This window comes from Triturus cristatus, chromosome 11 (genome assembly GCF_964204655.1).
Source record: "Triturus cristatus chromosome 11, aTriCri1.1, whole genome shotgun sequence".
In the NCBI taxonomy this organism is placed as follows: Eukaryota; Metazoa; Chordata; class Amphibia; order Caudata; family Salamandridae; genus Triturus; species Triturus cristatus.
The window spans coordinates 660878675-660890986 of NC_140594.1; the positions used below are offsets into that span (position 1 = coordinate 660878675).

At 40.9% G+C, this 12312-nt stretch overlaps 1 protein-coding gene across 1 annotated transcript in view; it reads left to right on the forward strand.

The window, feature by feature from the left end:
• The window catches only part of LOC146785270 (serotransferrin-A-like), a 73643-nt gene that overhangs the window by 45678 nt on the left and 15653 nt on the right, over window positions 1-12312 (forward strand). Inside the window, exons 9-12 of the mRNA XM_085634228.1 lie at window positions 274-428; window positions 5155-5251; window positions 6639-6680; window positions 9447-9596. Of these exons, the coding sequence (XP_085490354.1) occupies window positions 274-428; window positions 5155-5251; window positions 6639-6680; window positions 9447-9596 (444 nt within the window). The remainder of the gene's footprint in view (window positions 1-273; window positions 429-5154; window positions 5252-6638; window positions 6681-9446; window positions 9597-12312) is intronic.

Here is a 12312-nt window from a genome sequence, read left to right on the forward strand (position 1 = left end):
ATGTTCAGAGGAGCTGTTTAAGATGAGCGTTAGGTCTGAACATTATCTATGTTCCTCCTCTGCAAGTCAAGAATACTATTGTGAACTTGTGATACTGGTCAGAGAAAGAGTAATGCACTTTTGAAAACTTTGAGCAAATGCTTAGAGTGAAATGGTTAAACATGACGTTGACATCTATAAGGAGAGGTTTAATAGCAATGTGGAATAAAACTGGTTGAAATAACTTAAAATACGATTAATGGACAATTCCAAATGTTTCTGGTTCCTTCACAGCAAGTAGCATTGTCCCCAGCAAGTCAAACAAAGTGTACTGGTGCACTCTGAGCAAAGCCGAAGAAGCACAATGTGATGCTTGGAGCGCTGTCAGCGGAGATGCCATCGGCTGTAAATCAGGCACAAGTGTCGACGACTGTATCAAAAAGATACAGGTATGCAATTCCATTTGGAGTTTGGTAAACCTGACTACATACACACCAGCTACTGGGATCCGGGGCTATATGACTCAGGTCTATATGACTCAGGGCTGTATGACTCTGGGAAACCCGACTTAGCAGGTCGCTATGTGCTCTGGTAACTGCAGAAAGTAACAACCCCCTTTAGTTCGAAAGCAGGATGGCCCATAAATTTGAAACGGAGTTGAAGAACATGAGATACATGTTGGGAATAGATAAAAGTGTATAGCCATTTTAACCTAGGACCAGATTCCCTAACATGTTGACACATGATGTTATAGAGAGTTTATCATTTTTTCAAACAATGCATGGCCCGAGCATCTGCAATTAGGTAGATGTTCTTACCACTGGATCTGTGTGTAGGCTTAAAGGAATGGTCACAGGGATAATAGAGATCTGATTTGGTTTGTATATGGGGTTTTTGAGTACTTTGCAGCATTGTAGTTGCTTCATCATTCTCTTTTATCAGTCCTTCATAATGATCAATAGTGAAAAGGAGCCCTTTTCTTTATATGACCAGTTGCTTCTTGAAGACGATTGGATCCTCTAACGTTGAGTGTTTTGCAGTTGTATTCCATTCCCCTTAGGAATGGGCTGGTGGAGTGGAGCTATTTCAGACAGGCAACGTCCTGGGCAGGGACTGGGCCTTTCAAGGGAAGTGCTGAGAGTTCTGTCGGCTCAGTTTGCATTCCGATACTGTTCTGAGTGGGTAGGTGTTCAGGATCCTCCTCAACAGCATGTACCTTGGGGTACCAAGCCAGTTGCAAGTTCAACTTAGCCTGTGACCCAATACACTGAACACCCCAACTCCATGTCTTTTACTCTTGGATCTCTGGGACCAATCTGGAAGTCTCAAAAAAATGTTCACACCTGTTTATGGATGATGCACAGTCTTTTTATTTTGAATTATATTTGTTGCCTTTTTATGCTTTTGGAACCAGTGAAGCATGAATGTCGATTGACAACAATGCCAGGGGGTGGTTGAAGTGACATCACATACCCTTTGTCCTCAGTGACATTACAGGAAGACTCATCATCTGACCTCCAGCCCTTTATCTACCCTGGAAGTGGTGTGACATGACCTCAACCCACCCAAATATCACTGTGTCTGACTTTGTTAAACTTCTGTTATAATTGTATAATTAATATTACAGCACAACACAGATAAATGTGCATTTTAGATACCACCTATATTTTAATTAGGGTGCTGTCGTCATATGCCAAGAGAGCAAGAGGATGATGCAGTGCCACAATACACAGAACAACTCTAGGAAACTAAAATACTTATATCGCAAAAAGTCATGATAATATGGTTACTCTGGTGTGTTTCCCAATAAGAGATAGGAAATGTATTGATGAATCACAGGGAGAGGGAAAAGTTTAAAAAACTATTATGTTCACCTGAATTAATTGATATTGACCATGGCCTATTCACAAAGGTAAATTCATTTGTAAATGTAAGTTTACATGTGAATTTACCTCGCTGATGCCTTCCAGGTATTCGTAAAGGGATTGTTGGCAGTTGTAAGCCCTTTATGGGTGTGAATATTTCCGCCATGAGTGCAGGGCTCCTCGGTGCCATAAATCCCACTCAAGGGGTGGAACTGAGGGCAGTCCTGGGTATTTTAATGAGTGGTTTGCCTTGAAAGTTTGAGAATTCCCATAAACTAGAATGTTTACAGGCATTCACAAACACTTACCACTTCCTTTTTCAACCTGGAAAGGTTCAAATTTTAACTCCAGCAAACTGCTGGAGTAAATCCCTTTCCAGGATTGATAGAAAGCATAAAAGTGATTTCGCAAAGAGGAATCCATTACCCCTGTGTGGAGTGTTCTGCCACAGCGACTTCCACACAGGATTCCAAGTTTGGACATCATGTGATTTCTCATAGAATCTGCAGTCAAACCTGTGCCAAACACAGGTTTACATAATGATCGCAATCAGCATTCGGGAATTGAAAAAGTGACAAAACAACACTCTGATATAGGTTTAAAAATAAGAGTGTATTTTTACTACTGTTTGTGAGAATCACCCCCCATAAATTGAATATTAGCAATGCTTTTGATTTAAATTATTCCTTAATATTAGTATTAAGAGCATTTTGATTTATGATGACTCGCAAGCCACTATCACACATGAGATGTACACAGGGGATGATTGTAATCATACATATCAGTTGTTATGTATTTCAGAGAATTGGCACATATATATACATTCTACTAGTATTTACGCCTTAACAGATGTGAAAAAACACATTGATTCAATGTAATGGAGAAAATGAAAGAGGATCACAGAACTTCCAAACTAAGAAAAGAGGTCTATAATTTACATTATTCGTTTTTAATCACAACATCCAAAAATGAGGTAGAAAGGCAAGTGTTATCAATTGTGGAACAGAAGTGTTCTCTGCAACTGTGTAGTTATATATGTGAATTGATGGCAAATTATGGAAAATGCTGTAATTATGCATAATGATAATATTTTGGGACATTGGTGGCAAAGGACACACATAACATTCAAAGTGTTTTGGTGCTTCAGTTGAAGAAAGCCGGTTGGACCAATTAGCTGACTGCTATATATGCAAACTCTGATATCATAAATGCTCCACAGGAAGCAGCTGTAGACAAAGGGTGGTAGAATGAGATGCTTGTGCCTAAAAGCTATATAGCTGTGTTATGTAAAGAGTAAAGTTTCCCAATAACTCTATATCAATGGGGGCATAGACCTCCAGTTCTGGGTTTTTGTTTAGCAGTCTAATAATCTCTGGGAGTTGTAGTAGTCCAAGTTTTATAGCAGTTGAACTAATACACCTTAAAACAATGATTTGTGAAAGAAAATCCCAGTACTGGAGTATTAGGTTCACATCTGGTAGCCTTAGTAGAAGGATTCAATAAATCAATCATTAGATTTGTAGAGTGCTTCTTGTCACCTGTGAGGATATCCAGGTGCTGGCAGGGTCTAGTTAATTAGCCAAATAGCTAAGTCTTCAGGGACTTTCAAAACTCTTAAAGAGATGGAGAGGTCCATAGATGAGAGGGTAGCTCGTGCCATGTCTTCACTTCTAGGTAGTAAATTGAGCAACCCCCTCATCTCCTAATTCAGATGTGGTGGGGTGAGGGTTAGAGAAAGGGTCGCTGAGCAGGTGTGTCTGGTGAGCTAATGGAAGCCCAGGCAGTGGCTCAAGTAGGTGGGTATGAAGTTGTGTATGGCCTTTTATGCATGGGTCAGGAGCTTGCACTGGCATCTTTTCTGTACAGGGAGCCAGTAGAGTTCACTGAGGTAGGGGGTGATGTGGGTTCATCTGGGAATATCCAGGACGAGTGTGGTTGTGACTGTCTATATGGGAGATGCAATCAGAAAGGATGATAGTTAATGTGTATTACCCAGTGGCATTCGCCACAGGGTAGTTATAGTTAGATCAACATTTCCAAAGAAAACGCCTTTTTTTGTTTTGGTTATAACTTTGCCACCATTTGTCGAATTGTCAAGAAATGTTCCAAAAAGTGCTTTTTTGTGCCTAGTTTATACATGGAAAGTTTTGGGGTGATTCATCAAGTAGGGGCGGAAAAATAAGGGGGGGTCTCAAAACGCAAAATCCCCATGTATTTTCCATAGATTTTTAAAAGAAGAACTACCACAAAACTGCTGAAGGGAATGACTCCAAATGTTTCAGGAGGCTAGATCCTGGTCCAGAAAGCATGCTGCTTGTAATTTGATATCCTTGTTAGATGGGGATACTTGGCTTTTTTTTTAGAAACTTGTACTCAAACAACTGTAAGGATGGTTACATACAGAAGTGTGCCTCTTTGAAAACAAGAAGACCTTCAACAAGTTTCAGTAGTTGTTTCCTCTGTCTTACCTTTTTGTTTTGTGACTGGGACCTTTGCTACATCTGATCTTAGGGCAGCACCAGGAACAAGTATTGATGGCTCTATGAGCTTTGTTTACTTTCTGTATTTCAATTTCTTGCTCGCTAGCAGCAGATAGGAGATTATTGGGGGTCGAAATATGGTAGAAGGAGCCAAACCTTGTGATGTAGAATAGGTGATTATTGAGGGTCTAAATATGGGAGAAGGCGTCAACCTTGTGATATCATTGGAGGTCAGTGGCTATGTGATGTCACTTCCTCTAACCCTGACACTTTGGTGAACAGATGTCCACTGATCCAGTATTTCAAATGATTCAAATGATTTTTTAGATTTGTCGGTGTATTCTGAAATTTGATAGAAGTATCTTCCATGCAAAAGTATTTGTAGCAAGGCTTGGTTGTAGAGGATGAATAACTCTGTATACTCTTCCAGTGTTTCTTCTAATGTTCTACCATTCTCCTTGGACTTTTCCAAACCTCTACTATAAAATTAGTGTACGCCTTACTACTGTTGTCTTTTTACTTGATATCCAAGGTGTTTTTTGAGCATTTTGAGGAATCTTTCCCTGCAGACACTCAAGGTATTACATCATATTTCTAGTTTAGGACTCACTTGGCTATAGTGATTCGTTGTTGTGCCTATACAGTTGTGTCCATTTTCTTTACTTTGCTCACTTTTTTATTTCTTTGATGGAGTTGTAGATGAGCTGGATGAGATTAATTGAGAAGTAGAGTTCAGGTCAAGAGCTGGGGAGTCCTGATGTGTTTCTGGAATAGACCATCTTTTGCATTAAATTTTTTTGCATTTAATTAGAAACGTTTTGTCATTGTAGAGGCGTGAGGCAGATGCCATAGCTTTGGATGGCGGATATATGTACACTGCTGGGAAATGTGGCCTAGTGCCTGCCATGGCGGAATACTATGACACAGGTAACTGCTATTTCCTGTTAGATGCTGCTTGTAAACTAACCCAGATTATTAACAGAATCAGTGCTTGCATTCATTCTTTCAAGATCAAGCCTGCAGTGCTTACCACACAATAGTCATTTATGTCCCATAAGTGCAGGTTCCATCTTAACAAGGGCATGAAAAAAATCTGCTTTACTTTGCCTGTCCCTGGGTGCCATCTAAGTGAGTGAACTAGTGAGGCAATATACCTGAAACATAGGCATAGATGCATGACAAAAAGCTTTTTTCTCCAATGAGTAAATCTAGTATGTTTTAATGGCGATAATGGGTACCTAAAATGGCCAGTGCATATTTATTAAGTCTTTTGCCACCTCAAACTCACCCAAAGTGACACAAACTAGTGCAAAGTCTTTATAAAGTATTAACTTCTCGGTACAAAACTTTTTGCACTGGAAAGTTGCCCTAAAAGAAACACAGATTGCTCTTTGTGCTGATTTACACTACTTAATTACAAGGGGCCTCACATGTGCGCTACATGACAAAAAGGCCTAACTACAAAAATTGCTAGATAGGACTTTGTGCCCCAAAATATCCTCCTTAAAGCGGGCGTTAACAAGGAGGAATGTTTTAAATTCTCCTAACTTTCCGCATGTTACAAGTGTGCTACACACTAGAGCACATATCCAAAGTCTTAAAAGTTTTAAAGCTTGTCTTGGCATAGTATTTTGTACAGGAATAGTACCCTTCCAGTGTAAACATCATGCACTTACCTTTGCACTATGATGCAAAGGTGTGTGCATGGAGCTAGGGAGCCTGCCTGTGCGCAAGCACTGGGGGAGAGATTAGCAGTGCCATTACTTAGCAGGTATGGCTCTGCATGGTTCTCTCCCTCTGGTACACGGCCGAGCAGCAACTTCGACAGCTACTCTGCATTGTGCTATTATATTTATTTAAACTCAGCCCCTAAATATGTTCATGGACAGCTGTGGATTACAGTGTAGTCTGCTTAATAATAGAGAGACAAAGGAGGATCAAACAAGTTGGCATACTGCAGATTAATGTACTCAATGCAATTGCGTGGATCCCTCTCTTTGTTTCCCTTCTTTTTTGTTTTAGCTCAGGATGAGGCATAGGTCTAGAAAAATCTTAGGCGCCCTACATCAATGAAGGCAAAATTGAAAACGTTTTAAAAAACATGAAATAAAACATGAATTTAAGGGCAAACATGATGTTCAACAGGGTATGCATAATTTGGTAAAAATGGTTAACTTGGTTCAGTGCATGAAATGTGAAGGTTTGATATCCGATTTGAACAGTGTTTAGTTCGTAGAATATTTCCTAATGAAATGCCTTCATCTTCCACTTTTCTGTTTGTTCTCCTTTTAATCTGTAGTTCTTCTCTTTTCAGGTGATAAGTCTCCATGTAACACTAAAGGATCAACGGCAAAAGGTGGGTGGTGATGTGGCTGTATACAACACTGATATCTGTGCTGGTATTTGATCTGCACAAGACTGTAAACAAATGTGTTTGACGTTGTGAGATGACACTGGTTAGAAAGCAAGCAACCACAATGTGATGCACATAGTTCTTGAAAGACTCGTGCAGTCCGTTGGATGTGGACACTACGCTGGGCCTAATTTTAAGATATAATACATGCAACACTACTTCACGCCCAGAGCAATATTGTCATTCACAGGGCACTGCTACAAGCTCAGGTTGATTATTTAATTCATGAGACAGTTTGTAGATGTCATTCATGAGACACTGCTGCATGGTCAGATGAATGATATCATTTATGAGGTACTACTTCAGGCTCAGTTGAAGATGTTATTCATGAAATATTGCTGCAAGGTCAGATGGATAATATAATTCACGAGACACTACTATCGTCTCAATTTGAAGATGTCATTCATGCAACACTGCTTTAAGCTCACATTTAATTGTTCAATGTATGATATAATTCATGACACACTACTTCAGGCTCAGTTTGTAGACGTCCTTTTCCTCAGGTCTGTTCCATGGTTTTTCATGTTCTTTTACTCTTATGGTCTTCATCACTTCAGGGTTTTCCCTGTGCACTGTCCCGCTTATTTATCACAACAGTGATCCCAGTTACAAGAGCCTCTTGCACTTTTCTAATATAGGCTTAGAGCCCAACGTAGCGAGCTCTACCGGCCATTAAAGGCCCGCTCCAGAGTTAAAGGCCCGAGCCTAAGACGAGGGACTTTTACCAAGGGAGCGGGCCTCTAATGGCCAGTACAGCCCGCTATGGAGGGCTCTAAGGCTATTAGAACATTTCGCCCCTAGAGGGCAGAATGTTCTAATTATTAAAAACAGAGACCTCTCACAGCCCAGGGCCCTAACTCCCCTTTGGCTTTGAGAGGTCTATGTTCATAGCAACAGCTGTGAAATGGAAAAAAACATTGGAATGTTGCTCCGGGCTTCTACTAGCGAGTATCAGCCCAAAGCACTCCATTGTTTTCAATGAAGCGCTCAATATTCCAATGTTGATTTCTCATTAGGAATCGAACCTCTTACTTCCATTGCATCCCTCTTTTTCTCATGTGTGCATGTTTGAATGTTATGTACAGGAACTTGACTTTTTAGAAGCTCCTCTCTGGACTGTTTTCAAGAAATTTTTAATCTTCTGCTGATTAGATTTCAAGAGTTGGATACACCAGAGACTCAGCCATTATTATATAGAATCAGTGTAGAAGTCAGGTCAAGGATAGAAAGGAATGGGACTTCACTGGCTGGAACAACAACTACACTTTCTATTGGCCTCCAAGGACCCACCGCTACTTAACTTCCATACTGCCCTAGCAGAAATTTGATTAAAACAGCACAACACATAGAGCTTGGAAGTGATTCGAAGTGTTTTGAGTTTTTTTGTTCTTGCAGCCATTGTCAAATAACTAATCGTTTATTGGTAATTCACTAATATTTGAAGGCATAGTCTAATACTAGGTATGATTCTTCTGTCGGAGGCTTCTGCAAATTTATACTTAAAAGAACAAACTGGAAGTCCTCCCAGCCACAAAATGTAGTGAATTTCTCCCGTTACACTGTATGAGTAAAGTTTAACGGTAACTGTAGAGAACATCCACCACGTCTTCTAATAGAGTTTTCTTGAGGAATGAGAACCACCGTGGCAAACTTTAATGCTACTAACAAGGAACATAGGCTCAGTTGGTTAGCTATTAAGACTGGTTCAAGTCTTAAGGTGACATGTGAAAACAATAGAAGTCCAGAAAATAACAGTAACTGGCATCACTTCAGCTATCTCCTGCCTCAAATTGCCTCGACTTCGATGTAAATCAATGGGAAAAATTAATGACCCTGTGTATTTTCAAATCTCCCTCTGTCCACTTTCAAAACATTGGCATCTATGTCAAGAAGTGAGGCAAAGAAAGGTCGAAAATCAAAGGTCCTGATATACACGTTCTCTGTCAAGATAGGGCTCACTAGCCACATGTTTTAAAGAAAGACAGTATTCAAATACATTGGAATTTAAATAACTACCAGACTCCCACATTTGCATCACAGTCTTGTCATTTCTCACCAGTCTGAGATGCAGCTTTTACCAATCGGCTTTCACCACCAAGACCTCTATCACGAGCGTTCCGTAGGATTTTAAGGTGAAAAAAATCTAGAGGGTTTGGGTATCACACCACTTGTAATAGTGTAATAGTGACCCTGGAAAAACTATTGGGGTGCAGGAGGCCACACTTAAATCCAACAACATTAATTGAAGACCATGATGTGTGAATTTCCACTTTAGGTAATAAACCTTCACTAAACAAGGGCTGTCCTAAAGGACTCTGTAATATACGGAGGACATGTGGTGAGGACTCATTATAAAGCATTAAGTTGGTAGGTGTGCCATGATGACATTATCCAGAAGATGAAAGCATCTTCTGTCTCAGCAACAGTCATTTACAGTCGAAGCTGTGAAACAGCCTGGGGTTTGACATGAGGCTAGGACAGCAGAGGTTACCAAGCTTGGCATCATCTAATCTAGTGCATACAAGAGCCCCTTCCCATTGCTTGTTTTGTAAGCCTAGAGGTGGGACTCTTTCTGCACACATTCCCCCTTGCACACAATGCAAAACTGAATTATTTAGATTGTGAATGAACCACTTGGGCAATGTTTCTGTCGTTGTGAGATGCTTGTTCCACTTGAACTAACACACAGTTTTCTTCTCATCACCGAAGGCACATACTATGCTGTGGCAGTTGTGAAGAAAAGCGACCCAACCATTAACTGGAAAAATCTGCAAAACAAGAAGTCATGCCACACAGGCAAGGACAGAACAGCCGGATGGAATATACCAGTGGGTCATCTTTCAAAAGACTGCAAATTTGGTAGGTACTCTTCTGCACTATGTCTCATATTCAGTGCTCATCTATGTATACAGAAATATGAATGACCCATGCCTCAACATTCCCTTACAGAATATTATTCACAAATATTTATTGACACAAAGTTGCAGTTTCCTTTTTCATATCGCCCGCTAATGTATAATTAAAAGACAATAGCTAAACTGAAGTTATGGGTAGCTTTGGTTGTAAAACCTCAATGTATATGCAAAAAAACTCAAACATTTTCTTTAAAAAACATTAAGTCCTGTCATGGTTACATGTTAAAACTGAAAAACCACTGAAATTCCCATGTTATGAATATTACCATGTTACAAATTGGGTCTCTAGTTGGCAGAGGTTTGCACCCTGTCCAAGTAGGGACCACAATCCTAGTCAGGGTAAGTCATATACACAACCTAAATCAACCTGTGCTCACCCTCTCTAAGCTTGGCACAGAGCAGTCAGGCTTAACTTAAGAGGCAATGTGTAAAGTATTTGTGCAACACTTTTATTACAGTAACGGTAAAAGCACCACAAAATGACTCCACACTAGCTTAGAAAAAAAGAGAATGTTTATCTTAGTACAACAAGACCAAAATCACAAAAAATACAATAAGTACAACTTTAAATATGAACTTTTAAAGAATAAACTGCAATGTAATGCTTAAAAGTAATTAGCATTTAAAGGTTATTTGAAATACTAGATCAGGGTAGATCCAAATTTCAGCCCGACTGCGATGCAGGGCAGGCTGGCTACAGGAATCAGAGAGGTCCTGTTGACAAAGTACCTTGGGCGGAGCAAGCGACGACATCGAGGACTCAATGCTAATAGCCGAGGTGGTGCCGCGTCGTCATCGATCCTTTGGATGGAGGCGAAGCTTCGGCACCGACCCACGCCATCGACGAAGGTGTCATTGACGAACCCCTTTATGATGCAGGTGTTGCGTCGTCAGCGAGCCGTGCTACCCGTCGTCATTGCACCATGCAGTCCGACAAGGGGATGTCAATCGGCTCCTGCATTGGCGTCGGAGTGCAATGCGTCAGTTCCGGTCAGCACAAACTCTTCACGGCTTCAACATTGATGGTACGGACAGAAGAAATCACCTTTAAAGGGCCCAGGACTGGATTGGCACCACTTGGAAGGGCAGGACTGACAGATGGCAGAGTCCAGATGCTGTTGAAGAGTTGAAGGAACTCTTTGATGGCCCTGAGATTTCAAAACAGGGGGCAAGCCAGCACGTCCTTGGAGAAACGTGGGTGCAAGGATGTAGAGAGCAGGCCTAGTCCTTCTCACTCCCAGGCAAAAAGCAACAGACAACAGGGCAACAGGGCAAAGCATGTAGCAAAGTGGCACAACAGCTCTTCTTCCTGATAGAATGTTCCTGGTTCCAGCAAAGGTCTGATTTGGTAATGTCAGGGGTCCAGTACTTATACTCAGTTGTGTCTTTGGAGTGGGGGAGACTTCAAAGAGGCCTTTGAAGATCACATTGTCCCTGCCTTTCCTGTCCTGGCTGCAGGTTCACTACAGGGGGTGTGCATCTCTTCGTGTGAGGACAGGCACAGCCACATTCAAGTGTAAGTATCAGCTCCTCCCTCCCATTCTAGCTCAGAAAGGCCCATCAGCCTGATGATGGGCCATCAGGATGCAAATGTCACACCCCAGCTCCCCTTGTGTGCGACTGTCTAGAGGAATGCACAAAGCCCAGATGTCACCCAACCCTGATGTGTATTCAGAGACATGCAGAGGCACAGAATGGTAAAAGAAAGAAAATATAAACTTTCTAAAAGTGGCATTTTCAGACTTACAATTTAAAATTTGACTACACCATAAGTCATGATTTTAAATTGTGAGTTCAGAGACACCAAATTCCAAATTTCTATTTTTTGCCAATTGTAAATTACACTTAAAAGGTTCTTTAAGTCAACCTCAATGTTAACCTATGGGAGAGATAGGCCTTGCGGTATTGAAAAATGAATTTGATAGTTTTTTACTAACAGGACTCAGCGGGACATGCCCTACCTTTTAAATACACTGCACCCTGCCCATAGGGCTACCTAGGAGTGCTATAGGGGATTGTATTAAAAAGGAGGGTTTGGGTTTGGCATGAGGGTTAACTTGCCAGGTCAAAATGGCAGTTTAAAACTGCACACACAGGCTCTGTAATGGCAAGCTACTGAAGTGGGTGGCACAATCAGTGCTGCAGGCCCACTAGTAGCCTTTAATTTACAGGCCCTGGGCACATGTAGTGTGCTTTATTAGGGACTTATAGGTAAATTAAATTAGCCAATTGTAGCTAAGCCAATGTTACCATGTTTAGAGTACAGCGCACACACACTTTAGCACAGGTAAGCAGTGGTAATATGCCCAGAGTCCTAGAGACAAAAAAATTGAATTCAGAAAAGAGGGGAGGAGGAAGAAGGTTTGAGGGTAATCCTGCAGAAAGTGCCATTTCCTACAGACCGCAATTCATTATGGTTATGTACACCACAACTCGCACATGGAATGTAATGCTCATAATATTACCCTTAATAAGAGAGATGCACATGTTGTAAATAACATTATAGATGAGTCTATATATTGCACTACACTTACTGCTTTATAAGAGATGAAAATGAATGTTGTATTATATATTCAATCCATCAATCAGGATTTATAAAGCGCGGTTAATCACCCAAAAGAGTATCCAGGCGCTTGCAGGTCCCGGTGGCTCATTCAAAC